Source organism: Nicotiana tomentosiformis, chromosome 9 (genome assembly GCF_000390325.3).
Source record: "Nicotiana tomentosiformis chromosome 9, ASM39032v3, whole genome shotgun sequence".
In the NCBI taxonomy this organism is placed as follows: domain Eukaryota; kingdom Viridiplantae; phylum Streptophyta; class Magnoliopsida; order Solanales; family Solanaceae; genus Nicotiana; species Nicotiana tomentosiformis.
In genome coordinates, this window is record NC_090820.1 from 31,955,246 (window position 1) to 31,968,601 (window position 13,356).

General features: G+C 37.3%; 1 protein-coding gene across 3 annotated transcripts; it reads left to right on the forward strand.

Annotated features, from left to right (window-relative positions):
- The first annotated feature begins 9,262 nt into the window (after nucleotides 1-9,262).
- Nucleotides 9,263-12,525, forward strand: LOC104118610 (cullin-1-like). Of its 3 annotated transcripts, XM_009629886.4 has the most exons (7): nucleotides 9,265-9,642; nucleotides 10,494-10,596; nucleotides 10,898-11,083; nucleotides 11,194-11,241; nucleotides 11,329-11,532; nucleotides 11,616-11,693; nucleotides 12,314-12,525. In XM_009629886.4, exons 1-7 carry the CDS (start codon nucleotides 9,500-9,502, stop codon nucleotides 12,389-12,391), a joined length of 840 nt encoding a protein of 279 aa, XP_009628181.1. In that variant the 5' UTR covers nucleotides 9,265-9,499; the 3' UTR covers nucleotides 12,392-12,525. The 3 variants fall into 3 exon arrangements, with proteins under 3 accessions (XP_009628182.1, XP_070042202.1, XP_009628181.1); XM_009629887.4 differs by lacking the exon at nucleotides 11,616-11,693 and having other exon boundaries at nucleotides 9,263-9,642; XM_070186101.1 differs by lacking the exon at nucleotides 12,314-12,525 and having other exon boundaries at nucleotides 9,263-9,642; nucleotides 11,616-11,903.
- The last annotated feature ends 831 nt before the right edge of the window (nucleotides 12,526-13,356 follow it).

The window sequence follows — 13,356 nt, forward strand, 5'->3', positions numbered from 1 at the left end:
TTTGTTTTTGAATTGTGCGGCCGCACAAGGAATTGTGTGGTCCGCAGATCATTATGCTATGGAAAATATTGTGCAATGATTGTACGGACCGCACTCAAAATTGTGCGGTCCGTAGAAATTTAACCGCGACTGCAGAAAAGTGTGTGTGGCCGCAGATCAATCAATTCTCTAACTTCAAAAAGTTATCATTTTGGAGCTTGCAATTGTGCGGTCCCACTCAAGATTGTATGGACCGCAGTTCAATTGTGCGGTCGCACTTAAAATTGTGCGGACCACAGAATCATCAGTGTGGCCGCACTTCCAAAATTATGCGATCCGCACAAGCCTATCTGCGGCCGTACCCAAAAATGTGTAGACCGCACTTCCCCCAACCTGCATACTGTTTGTCTACAACTGTCTGATACTTTGGATTTTAACTATAACTGATTCATGTTGCTATGCATTGCAGAAAATGGTAAGATCACGGGGACGAGGTGATACATCCAAGGGGAGGGGTGAACCCTCCCGAGGCCGAGGCAGGGGTACACTACCACTCTCCGTGCAAAACATGATATCTAAAAGGGCAACTGCAGAGCAAGGTAGGACTGCAAAGCCCTCTGAGTAAAGTTCATACATCCCGTCTAGGGAAGCATCAGAGGGCCACTCTGTGGAAGAACAGCCTGATGCCCAATCTCAGCTACATCAATTTCCAGGGAGATACCAGCTCCGAAATGAGCCTTCCACCTCAGCAAGCACTTCTGAGGGTTTGGATGATGACAGTCAGGGTTCAGAACCCTCATCTACTCATTCCCCCACCACATCAGTCACAGTTGATGATGATGATGATATTCCGGAATGCGGTCGGGGGGTGATACCAGAGTTGCAAGCCTGGAGAGGTCAAAGATGAAGGAAGTTTGGGAAGATAGGTTTGTGAGCCTGACTGCATTCAAAAGGTTCCGAGAGTGGTGGCCACAGAGATCGCTCACTCTTGAGCATCAGTTTGTGTTGAAAGATCTGGATAGATACAACCCAAATGTGTTAAGATAATTTTGGGAAAGAAAAGGGTGGAAATGGTTCACACAAAGCGTAGTGGATGCCAAGGAGCACTTAGTTCGGGAGTTCTATGCCAATGTGGCGCACATCAAGAATGGGACTAAGGTGACTAAGGTGAGGAACTTGAAAGTACGATTTGATCAGAGCACCCTGAACACTTATTTGGGGCTCGAGGATATGGAGCCGGTGCAATATTTAGAGAAGTTCGCAATGGGTGATGCAGCTCGCTTTTGGCTAGCTAAGATACTAATAGCTCTAGGACCACCACCACCATGGATCACAGTAGGGGTTCCCATTCAGCGGAACACCCTCAACTTTGAAGCAAAAGGGTGGCAAACATGTGTGTGCAGTCGCATAGACCCAAGCCGGAATGAAAACAATCTCCCAATCCCTTGGGCATTCCTAGTTGCTTCCATCATGGATGGGTACCCAATCAATGTGGGTGAAAGCTCCTATCCGTATCCCAACACTATCACAGAATATATCATGGATGCGGGGGTAGAGCCCAAGAGCTTTGATACGAAGGTTAGGGCTAAGAAGCCCTTCTCCTGGTACTCTCTGAAGGACCCAAGGAACCCGAAGAACAATGGTAATTCGATTACTATCATAGGCCAGTCTGATGAGCCATCGGTGGTAGTTGCAGATTCAGCTGCCATGCCTTCTACAGGAGCCATGCCTTCCACAACAGTCGGGCCTTCCACCGATACAGCTGCCATACCTCCACCTCCATCTTCAGGGACATTAGTATCAGTGCCTTCCTCCTCTACTTATCCACTCTTTGCGCTGTGAGTCTCCCATACACTAGCGAGTATCAACAATTGGATGCAGACAACTACTGCAAAGCTGTCTGACCTATCTAGTACTGTTGCAGCTCAGACTTCTACCCCAACACCCCAAATTCCTCCGTCAGTCGAGGAAACTTTGAAGAAAATATTGGAGAATTAGAAGGCCATCATGGAAACCTTGGTGGCACATGGGGGAGCAATTGAGGAGCTTGGGAAGCAGGTGAAGAAGATGAGGAAATCTCAGGCTTCAATGAAATCTGTCGACAAATTAAGACGAGAGGTGACCAAGATAGCAGCCGCTGGAGATCTTCCATTTGACTTACTGATGGAGACAGATCTATCAGTACCAGCAGACACAGCAGCACCAGTGGCAACAGCTGGCCAGTCTGAGGAGCCAGACCTCGCTGCCCACACTGCTGAGGCGGTGCTACAGATGTTTACCAACCTAGCTACTCCCCGAGAAGAGGATAATGCTCATTTTTATTCAGGGGGATAGAGTCTATTTTGATTTGACATTTGACATTGGCTTGTAATAACTGATAACATTCTCTTTTTATTTTTACTTTCATTATGTACCTATTCTTCTCTCTCTATTGATGTATATATTCCCTATCCCTTTCTCAGTTTGTATATTCATTTATGCTTTAAGCAGTTTACTTCATAGCTTCTTTATTTTGTTTACTTAGTAGTCAATGTTTAGTCTAATAGCTTCTTATTTACTTTAATAACTTCTTTTTAATTTAGTAGTTTCTTTTCAAGTTTAAGTGATCAATAAGACTTTGGTTTTCTTAATGCCACGGTTCTTTCCAAAGGTGATTTTTGTGTGAACCGGGTGACTCTTCACAATGATGGATGGCGTGACAACCTTCTTAAGGGATTAGTCTGTTTTTGATATTTAGGTAAGAACAGTAGTAATAATTAATAAAAGGACCTAATTGAGTCGAACTAAAAGAGTCAAGCATGCTTTACTTGGTACCAACACACTTAACTACATGCTTATGATTAAAAATAAGTTCTTGAAAAGAAATAGCTCTAGTTAGTGACCTTTTGACTCTTGTGTTGACTTAGGCAATCATCGAGTGGTTTAGTTGAACCATTAGTGATTTTCAATCTGGAATATGGTTGTTGTGGGCCCTCGACTCTATCCTCTTGAACAATCCAGCTGTGTAAAAGGTGAGATGTTTTGTTGCAAGTCCAAGTACCCGTGCGAATGGTCTAGAACTTGCCCCGAATGTGTTTCTAGGCGAAATTCTAAGTTTTGTTTGGCTTGAGAAGTGATTGTAGGCTCTTCTTGACCCGTTTTAAAATTTTCCATGACCCACCAATATTTTTATCCCTAGTCAACCCTTTTGAGCCTAAAACCTTTCTCATTTGATAACCACATTACAAGTCTTTACCCATTTTGTAGTGATCCTCTCTTGGCACCCGAGCTTTCCTTAACACTTTGAGAAACAATTGGCTAAATTATAAGTTTGGGGGAGAGACGAGAAATTTGAAAGTGGTATCAAGGTACAAAAAAGAGAAAAGAAATGAATAAAAGGAAAGGCAAAGAAAAAGAAAGAAAGAACAAAAGAAAAAAAATGCAAAAAGAAAGTGAATAAGTTGAAGAGTTGAAGGTATTTAAAGAAAAACAAAAATGCAAAGCATGGAGAAAACAAAGAAGGAGAAAACGAATATTATGACCAATTCTTGAAGTGAGTGCTACATTATTAAGTCCAAAAGGTTCTATTCCAACATTTTCTACCTTAGTCCAAAAGCCTTTATTACATTCCGAAAAAGCCCTACGTGATTTCAAGCCGAGTGAACTTACATTAGTGGTGATTTACATGAGGGGAAAGCATATGGTACTTAAAGCCGTACTTGTGACATTCTTTTGAGAGAAATGAGCGAACCTTTCACAAATCCTTGAAGTGAGTGCTACATTATTAAGTGAGACATACTAACGGAGAGTGGAGGAGGAGGATTTTGGGACCCACAAAGACCTACATGAAAGAGCGAACTTCCTTGATGAGTAAAGTCAACTCTTGATGCTCTAGTGTCACATTAGAACTATTTGTGCTTAAAACTTCGAATCATTGCCTTGTTGATAATTCATAAGTGTTGTGGGTAATTGTTGGTCCTAATTGATGTGTGTTTGATTCACCTTAGATTAGCTGGAATAGATCTTATCTTGTGGAGGTGGGAATTACCTTATTTTCTTGAGGACAAGCAAAAGCTTAAGTTTGGAGGAGTTGATAAGTGGGAATTTTGACTACCTATTAGCGCCTTTTAGCTTTTGTTTTAGTCCAAAAGTGTCTAATTGTATTCCCAAAAACTGATGAAATATGCTTACCTGCAGGAGTATTGGAAAATAAGCCACTACGATGAAATTCAACTCAAGGAGGAGTGATCTGAACAAGGAAAAAAATCAGGCACACAAGCCTAAGTGTGGACCACAGAATGTGAAGGAACATCAATAGAGCCCCGGTGCAAAGTGCGGACTGCATAATTATTGTGCGGCCGCAGAAATAACTATGCGACCGCACTCAGGAAATGTGCGGTCCGCAGAAGAACCCAGTGCGACCGCACCCAGAATTGTGTGGTTGCAGAGTCAATTCCTGTCAAGATCTAAAGAGAAGTGCGGACCGCACATATAATTGTGCGGCCGCAGAACCTCCGAAAGGGCAATTTTGTCCGAAAATTCTAACTTTATATAAATAGACTATTTTCACGAAATTAGGCCAAGTTTTGAATATTGAAAGTCCTGTAGCTGTTTTTCTTTACCCCTTTAGGCAACTTTAGCTTACTTTGGTGATTTAACATTGAATTTTTATTTTTAATCTTGCAATATGAGTTTTATCATCTTTTCTTCTCTATTTTCCTCTATACCCATTATGAGTAGCTAGATTTTTAGTTAGGGTTGTGACCCAACCCTAGTGTGTGAACCTAATGGATGTTTGATTTATGGCTTATTTATGGTTGGGTGTTTATTATTTAGCCTTGTTCTTGACTTAAATTGTAGAATTAATGGTTGCAAACATTAGTTTATGCCTATTTGACTTGGTCTCTACTTGAGAAAGAGAGACTTAGTCTAGGAAAATTTGGCTAATAAGAATTTGGGATAAAATCAAGAGATTGATAGTCCCAATTAAAGGGTTGAACCTAGAGATAGTAAAACCTGACTTGAGCATTTTATCAACTGTTTTGTTCAATACCCATTTGGACTTGAGAAAGCCAAATTGGGCAAAATCACTCTTTTACCGAGAGGTATTGAGTGAGTATTTGAGTGTTGATTGCTATAATACACCCCGACCAACAAAATAAGCTTTAAGGTTTACAACTTGTTATGCAAACACCTAGGTAAGAGTCATACCCCTAGGACTTTTTATATATTTGAAAACCATCTAAAAACAATATTCTCTAGTTTTACATCCTTAGAATTGTAATCCTTAACGTAATTTTAGAAGTAAAAAAAAAACATATTTGTGGAAGTGCAACCAAGATACTTCACGTGCTTTATCCAAATATATACCACTAATCCCATCTCAGCTCCCTATGGATTCGATCCCGACTCTTTGATGGGTATTATTATTGTAATCGACCGTTTCACAACCCCGAATAGAGGTGTGACTTGAACGAGATCACAAACCTTGCTGCTGACACTGCTGAGGCAGTGCGTGAGATGTTCGCCAATCCAGCCCCACCTAGAGTCGAGGATGATGAGATCCAGTTGGCTGATCCGGAGGGCGATGATATTGCTGGGGACACAGAGATGTCCAAGAAGCCATAAGTAGTTTTCTTCATCCTTTCCTCTTTTACTCTTACTTTGCTAAGCATTGGGGACAATGCTTACTTTTATTCGGGGGGGGGGGGGAGGGGGGATAAAGTTTATTTGACACATTTGTCTTGTAATAATTTGATACTTTTTCTTGTTCTTATTTGTATTTAACTATCTTCTCTCTCTTACTATGTATATTCATTCTATCTTCAGTAGTTTTGCTCATTAGCTTCTTTATCTTTGTTTTTTCTTATTAGATTCTTTATATTTTTCATATTAGTTCTTATTTTGTTAAGTAGCTTCTTTTTATGTTTTTGTAGATAATAAGCCTTTGGTTTTCTTAAGGCCACGGTTCTTTTCAAAGGTAGTTGTTGTGTGAATCGGGTGACTCGTCCCAACGATGGATGGCGTGACAACCTTCTTAAGGGAATGAATCTGTTTTTGTATTTAAGTAATAATAGTAGTAGTAATGAATAAAAAGACCTAATTAAGTCATACTCGAAGAGTCAACCATGCTTCAATTGGAACCAACACACTTAACTACGTGTTTATGGTTAGAGACAAGGTTTTAAAAAGAAATAGCTCTAGTTAGTAACTTTGTGATTCTTGAGTTGACTTTGATAATCATCGAGTGGTTTAATTGAACCATAGTGATCTTTAAACTTGAATGTGGTCGTTGTATGCTCTTTTACAATCTAATTGCGTGAGGGGTGAGATGAATTATTGCTAGTCTAAGTATCTGTGCGAAGGGTCTAGAACTTGCCCCGAATATGTTTCAAGGCAAAATCCTAAGTTTTGTTTGGTTTGAGAAGTGATTGTAGGATTTCCTTGGCCCGTTTGAGCCTTCTACTCCCAACCAATGTCGTTATCCCTAGTCAAACCCTTTGAGCATCTAGCCTTTCTCATTTGATAACCATGTTAAGAGCCTTTACCCGATTTGTCATGACCCTCTCTTGGCACCCGGACTTTCCTTAACACTCTTGTAAAACAAATGGCTTAAAACGTAAGTTTGGGGAAGAGATGAGGAATTTGAAAAAAGGTATCAAGGCACAAAAAGATAAAATAAATGATCTTTATAAAAAGAGAAGGCAAGAAAAGAAAAGAACAAAAAGAAAAATGCAAATCGTGAATAAGTGGAAGGGTTGATAGATTCAAAAAGAGGTAATGATCCCAAACATTGAGAAATCAAAAAGTGAGAAAAAAGAATGAAATAATCAAGAAAGAGTGATGTTAAGTCTCTCTAGTCCCCAATGAAAAGAAGGTGCCATTAAGAATTGACAATTGTGAGTCGAGAAATGAAAGTGTTGAGTGCTTAAGGAAAGGTGTAACCACTTACCCATATGGTATCCTACCCTAACCCAAAAGACCTCATTACATCCCAAAAGAAGTCCTACTGATGTCAAACAGAGTGAGCTTACATTAGTGACGATTTACATGAGGGGCGAGCCTATGGTACTTGACGCCGTACTTGTGACATTCTCTTGTGAGAGATGAGTGAATCTTTCATGAATATTCGAATTGAGTGCTAACTTCTTAAGTGAGCTTGGAAAATGAAAAGAAAAGGAGGAAGAGTTTGGAGTCCACTATGCCCTACATGATAGAACAAGAGTCCTTGATCAGTAAAGTCAATTCTTGACGCTCAAATATCACATTAGAACTATATGTGCATGAATCTTTGACTTGTCACCTTGTTGATAATGCATGAGTAATTTGGGTAATTGTTAGTCCCAACTGATGTGGGAATGGCTCACCTTTGACTCGCTGAAATGACTCTTAACTTTAGAAGGTGGGAAATTATTTATTTGATTGAGGACAAGTAAAGACTTAAGTGTGGGGGAGTTGATAAGTGAGGATTCTGACTGCTTATTAGTACCTTTTTGCTTTTATTTTAGTTCAAAAGTATTAATTTGTATTCCCAAAACTAATAAAATTGTGCAAATTGCAGGAAAGTTGGAAGTTTTATCTCCCATGATGAAATTTGACTAAAAAAGGAGTGTTCAGAAGCACAGGGCAATAAAGAACGCATAAGCAAAGAAGTGCGGTCCGCAGAAGAAATTGCGGACTGCAGAATTTCATCTGCGGCCGCAACCTAATCTAAAGAACCTAACAGGATTTTGACAAATGTGCGAACCTCACATGAATTGTGCGGCCACAGAACTGGGTTTGTACTGACAAATAGTTCCATGTTAAGAGAGTGTGCCGAAGACCAAGTCCTGACGCCTTACTGAAGTGCGGACTGCACAAGAATTGTGCGGCCGTAGAAGTTACTTCGCAGCCGCAATTCAGAAATGTGCAGCTGCAGAATCCCATCTCCTGCCAACTAAAGAAATCTGCGGTCCGCACATGGAATCGTGTGGCCGCAGAACATGCCGAGGGGCATTTTTGTCAGCAAATTTTGGCCCATTATAAATAGACGAGTTTCACAATTTTAGGTCAAGTTTGAAGTAAAAAGTTATTGTAGCCGTTACCTTTTGCCATTTCAGGAAGATTTTGATTATTTTAGTATTTAAACATTATACTTCATCAATTTAATCTTTGATTATGAGTTTTATTTGAATTTATTCTTTATTTTTTTCAATACCCACTATGAGTAGCTAGATTTTTACTAGGGTTGTGACCCAACCCTAGTGTGTAGACCTTATGAGTATTTAATTTAATGCTTGTTTATGATTAGGTGTTGATTATTTAGCCTAGTTCATGCTTCAATTTTAGAATTAGTGGTTGCAAACATTAATTCATGCCTTTTTGACTTAGTCTCTCCTTGAGAAAGAGGGACCTAGTCTAGGATAACTTGGCTAACAATGAATTGGGTTAATTGAGAGTTCGATTAGCCCAATTAAAGGGTTCAAACTAGAGATAGTAAGAACCCGACTTGAGCTCATATCAACTATTTTGTTTGATATCCATTTGAGTTTGAGAAAGCCAAATTGGGCAAAATCACTCTCTGACCAAGAGGTATTGAGTGGGTAATGTAGAGTTGAGAGCTATAATACACTCCAATCAACAAAACAAGTATTACCGTATTTAACCCATTGGGCGAACACCTAGGTCATGGTCACATCCCTAGGGTTTTAAACTATTTGAAAAAAATACTAAAAACATTCGTTCATTTCTAGTTTATTTTCTTTAGCCTACAATTGTTAGAGTTATAATAGAAGTAGAAATCAAGACTTTTAGTGGAAGTACAAATTTAGTTAATCCATTCGCTTTCTTCAAGTATATACTCGTAACACCTCTTATAACTCCCTGTGGATTCGACCCCGACTAATAGTTGGGTAATTTATATTGCATACGACCGTATCATATTTCTTATTGAGGTGTGTTATGGACGTCATCACATACCATAAACACTATGTTGGAAGGTAAAAAAAAAAGGAGAATAAGTGAAATGGGAAAGAAATATAATAAAAAGAATTAGTACTTAATATATTTAAAAAGAAAAAGAAAAAAAGAATAGAAAAATTACATTATCTTGTATTACATACTGTAATTACCACTAATTCTCACATCTCCTTTAAAAATTGAAGAGTTTAATTATACCTTATCAATTACACCCAATTGTATAGTGACCTGGCCAAACAAACATACTAAATTGCACCCAATTACACTCAAATATAATTTCTAACTGGCTTTCTAAACAGGCTCCTAAAGTTTTGTCTTTTCTATATTAAGGGGCGAAATCTTGGAAGTTGACTTAGAACATTGAATCCATGGCAACTTGTTCTATCATCCACTCTTTTTTTGGCACGGTGGCTCCACCATCATCAACCTCTAAGTTCCAAAACATGCCCAATTATTAATGAGAAGAAGAAAATTCAAAGTTCCCAATTTCTGTAAAAATAACTATGAAATATCACTACTTCAAACTAGCTAGCACCCATCATTTCTCTATCAGAATCTTGGGGATTAATATATTGTTGTAAACATGACCACCGGCAGCGCGAAACCGTTGAGTTTTGAAGAAGGATGGCCTATATTGCAAGAGGAAGCTATCAACAAGCTTATCCACCTTGTTGAAGGCCATAGTTCAAACCATTTCACTTCTCAAGAATATATGCGTATATATACGTATCCTTTTGCATCAAACTTTCTTATTATAGCTTTATGACTTTATCCATCTAGGCTTAGGCAAAATAGAAGAAATAAACTTTTTTGTCTGATCTCCTCTGTTTTTCATCTACGGAAGCTCGAGTATTTAACTTTCTAGTATGTTATCCGATCCTTCTATTATTATTTTCCTGAATTTTTCTTGCAAATGGTTGTTCAAGAAATTTTGTACTTTTAACTTTTTAGCGATTTATTTTTTGACATTTTCAGAATTTTCTAAATGATCCGGTGCTAACTGCTAACCTTCCCCCGCCCCCCTTTTTCCTTTGAAATATTTTTAGCTTCCTTTCTAGTCATTTTCCCTTGCATTATTTATTGTTGCCAGAAATACATGCTAAATCTTCCTCTATTGTTTATTGCCTATGTACGTTTACGAAAAAAATGCTATAAATTCGTTGACGACTAAGGGTGTGTTTCACGAAATGAGTGGTTTTATTACTTATTTTTCCATGTTTGGTTGGTGAGTGAAAAACGTTTTTAAAAAAATAATTTTTAGAGTTTGTTTAGAGAGTATAAAGTTTTTTTTAGATATGGGGAATAAGGCGGGGAAGGTTGAAGAAGAGTAATGGAAGTTTTTTCTTTTCTTGATTGGGAAAATATTTTTCTCCAATTGGAGAAAAATGAGTTTATGAGAAAAATATTTTTCAAAATATTTAAGCCAACCAAACATGGGAAAATTGGAAAATATTTTTCAGAAAATATTTTCCTTAGTACCAAACAAACCCTAAGTTTAAATAAATGCGGCATTTGTCTTTGTATTTTGCTGTTATTATTTCCAATTTGGATTTGTATTTCCTGATTGTGATATCCAGAACAGTCTACAACATGTGTGACAAAAATAATCGAGCTGGTCCTGAAGCTCTCAAATTATACTCTCAGTATAAGAAAACAATGGAGGATTATGTCTCCTCCAAGGCAAGAATTTTTCTTTTTGAGAGTTTATATGCTTGTTACTCACTTGTTAGCGACCACTCTATTAGTACTTCTTTTCAATTCTCTTGATATGATCTCTGTTCAGGGGCAGAACTAGAAGCTGAAGTACGGGTTTGGGCGTTGTACCCAGTAGCTTTAGTAAAATCCTCTATTTGTGCTAAGAAATTCTCTAAATATATATAAAAATTGAATTTAGAATCCAGTACTAATACCTAATGTTGCTATCCTATAATTTAGAATTCATAAAGTTCAGATCCTGACTCCACCTATGTTTCTGTTCCAGGTACTTCCATCGATCCAGGGAAAGGAAGATGAAATGTTGTTACATGAACTAGTTAAAAGGTGGAATAATCATAAAACCATGACTAGGTGGCTTTTAAGGTTCTTTTATTACCTTGAGAGATACTTGATACCTAAAATGAGGCTCCCTTCTCTTCAGGAAACTGCCTATTTGGCTTTCTATGAATTGGTTAGTTAGAGTTTTCATACTGTTGGATCAGTTAAATTCTTGTTGACGAATAATGGCTGTTTTTTTTTCTCATGTAAAAATGAATAATGACCGATCTATATATGCTGTAGGTCTATGGTGAAATGAATGATCGAGTGAGAGATACTGTGATATCTTTGGTAAGTTTACTAATAAGTCTAAAGAAGCTTAAGCTGATCTCTGAATTTTTCATTTGTTTCTTTTATTTACTTGTGATCATGATTTAGATTGACAGAGAACGCGAAGGAGAGCAAATAGATCAGGCCTTAGTGAAAAATGTTTTGGATATATATGTGGAAATGGATGAAGATTCTATGAAGTGTTACGCGAAAGACTTTGAAGAATCAATGTCGAAGGATACTTCTATATTCTACTCAACGAAAGCTTCAGATTGGATTGCAAGCAAATCTTATGAGGATTACATGTTGAAGGTTCCGTTTAATAGCTTGCTTTGCATATTGCACAAACTACATATATGCCAAATGTTGGTTTATGCTCTTTTGATGAAATTCAGGTTGAGGAATGCTTAAAGAATGAGGAAGGGAGGATTCAGAGTTATTTAAGATACATAAGAAAAATTAAGTTATTAGAGGTTTGTTGGCTGCATCGTCGTATTTTTTCAATTCTGATGCCTATAGCAGAATTAGTAGATGTTGTCTTTCCACCTCTTTTAGAAATCTGTTTAACTTTATGAGAGTATATATCTCAGCAAATTCATTCAAAAGGTTGAGTTTATCATGTTGATCGTATATGATTTGTGGCCTATTCTATTTTGCTTATTATGAAGAACCAGTAGCTTTTAGATCTCTGATTTTCTTCATCTTTGCTTCTGTTCCACTAGATATTAGTTGGAAAACAGTTTTATTGGTCAACCTAAACAATTTAACTAGTTTAACACCTGAAAATCGCCGTATCACATTGTTTTGATAATATCATATCTATAAAAGATTACCCTGTCTCTTTTCACAATTTCAATCAGCTCTGATAATCTGTTAGTAATGTTGTTTCACTGCCTGAATCAAAGTATTCAAAGCTTGCTGCTGTGAGATACTTAGAAATTCGACACGAGTTGGTCTTGCATAGTCAAGTATTCAAATATATATAATAAGATATTAGTCTGTATCTTTTAGTTCTAATCTTTTGTGCATCATGATTAGATTCTACATAAATTTTGTATGTTAGAGATAACTTGTGTACTCACTTTAAATGCAGGTTGTAGAATATGAGTTACTTACTGTACATGCAAGCAAACTAGAAGAGAAGAAACAAATCAATGTCGCAGCTGCTTAGAAATGAACACGTTTGAGAACGTTGTGCAAGTTTATGTCCCTTCTTGTATTACTAATTGAGATGTGCCTTTATGTGAGATCAAAGTTTTAATTGTTGATTTTTATCTAATAAAGCTGTTGTACTTATTTTCTTTACTTGTATGCTTTGGAGAGTGAACGTATTTGTATAAAGAAAGCAAATCATCGACAACGTCACCCTTTTCATATACATAATCGTAGGTTTCAGGTAGCAAAACATGCCAAATTATTTTGAGTTGACACTTCTATCTTCATGAAATGATGGACAAGCTGCAAATTCTCACCCAAAAGAGCAGTGTCAACATTTTGATTTCAGATACCAGAAGTTGTAGCAAACTGAAGATATGAAGAACTTCCTGTAGCATAGCACAAGTTGCATTGAACACAAACTCATCCCAATAGCCAGTAGAACTATAGAATAGTTTTGTCTATCCCAAGTTAGTTGTCATGTTTCGCTTCACAAGAGTTCAAACTATGTGACATTTGACCAATATTTTAAAATTATATTTTTTTCATCATATTGACATGAGAAAAATAGCAAATTTTAGTACTTGTTGTATATTTGAATATCTAAATTTTAATTGTAAAACATTGAGTTAATCTAATCTAATTTATTCTATGTTATTCGAACTCTCCAAAAAGTCGTTGGGTGCGTGTCGGATCCTCCAAAGGTAGTGCTTTTTGGAAGATCCGACACGAGTATGGCAGCATTTTGGAGAGTCTGCATAACATAAAATTTAGCTTCGAAGATTAATTAGTCAAATTTATTCTCGAGAAGCGAAACATGACAACTAATTTAGGACACATGGAGTACTGGTAAAACAAATTTCTTTTCAATTGGTCTCTAATTCCAGTAACTTTTCAGCACATTTCTTCCCAAGATTTAAATGGACATGACCATACATGAAAGAAGCAATGAGCTCCAAATCTCAGTATCTAAGCCATAAT

Excerpts from the sequence above, each read along its gene's own strand:
- LOC104118610 (XM_070186101.1), top strand. The coding sequence starts at position 9,500 with ATGACCACCGGCAGCGCGAAACCGTTGAGTTTTGAAGAAGGATGGCCT. Across the intron at positions 9,643-10,493 it reads GAATATATGCGTATATATAC|AACAGTCTACAACATGTGTG; the intron begins GTATCCTTTTGC and ends TGTGATATCCAG. Across the intron at positions 11,242-11,328 it reads GAGATACTGTGATATCTTTG|ATTGACAGAGAACGCGAAGG; the intron begins GTAAGTTTACTA and ends ATCATGATTTAG.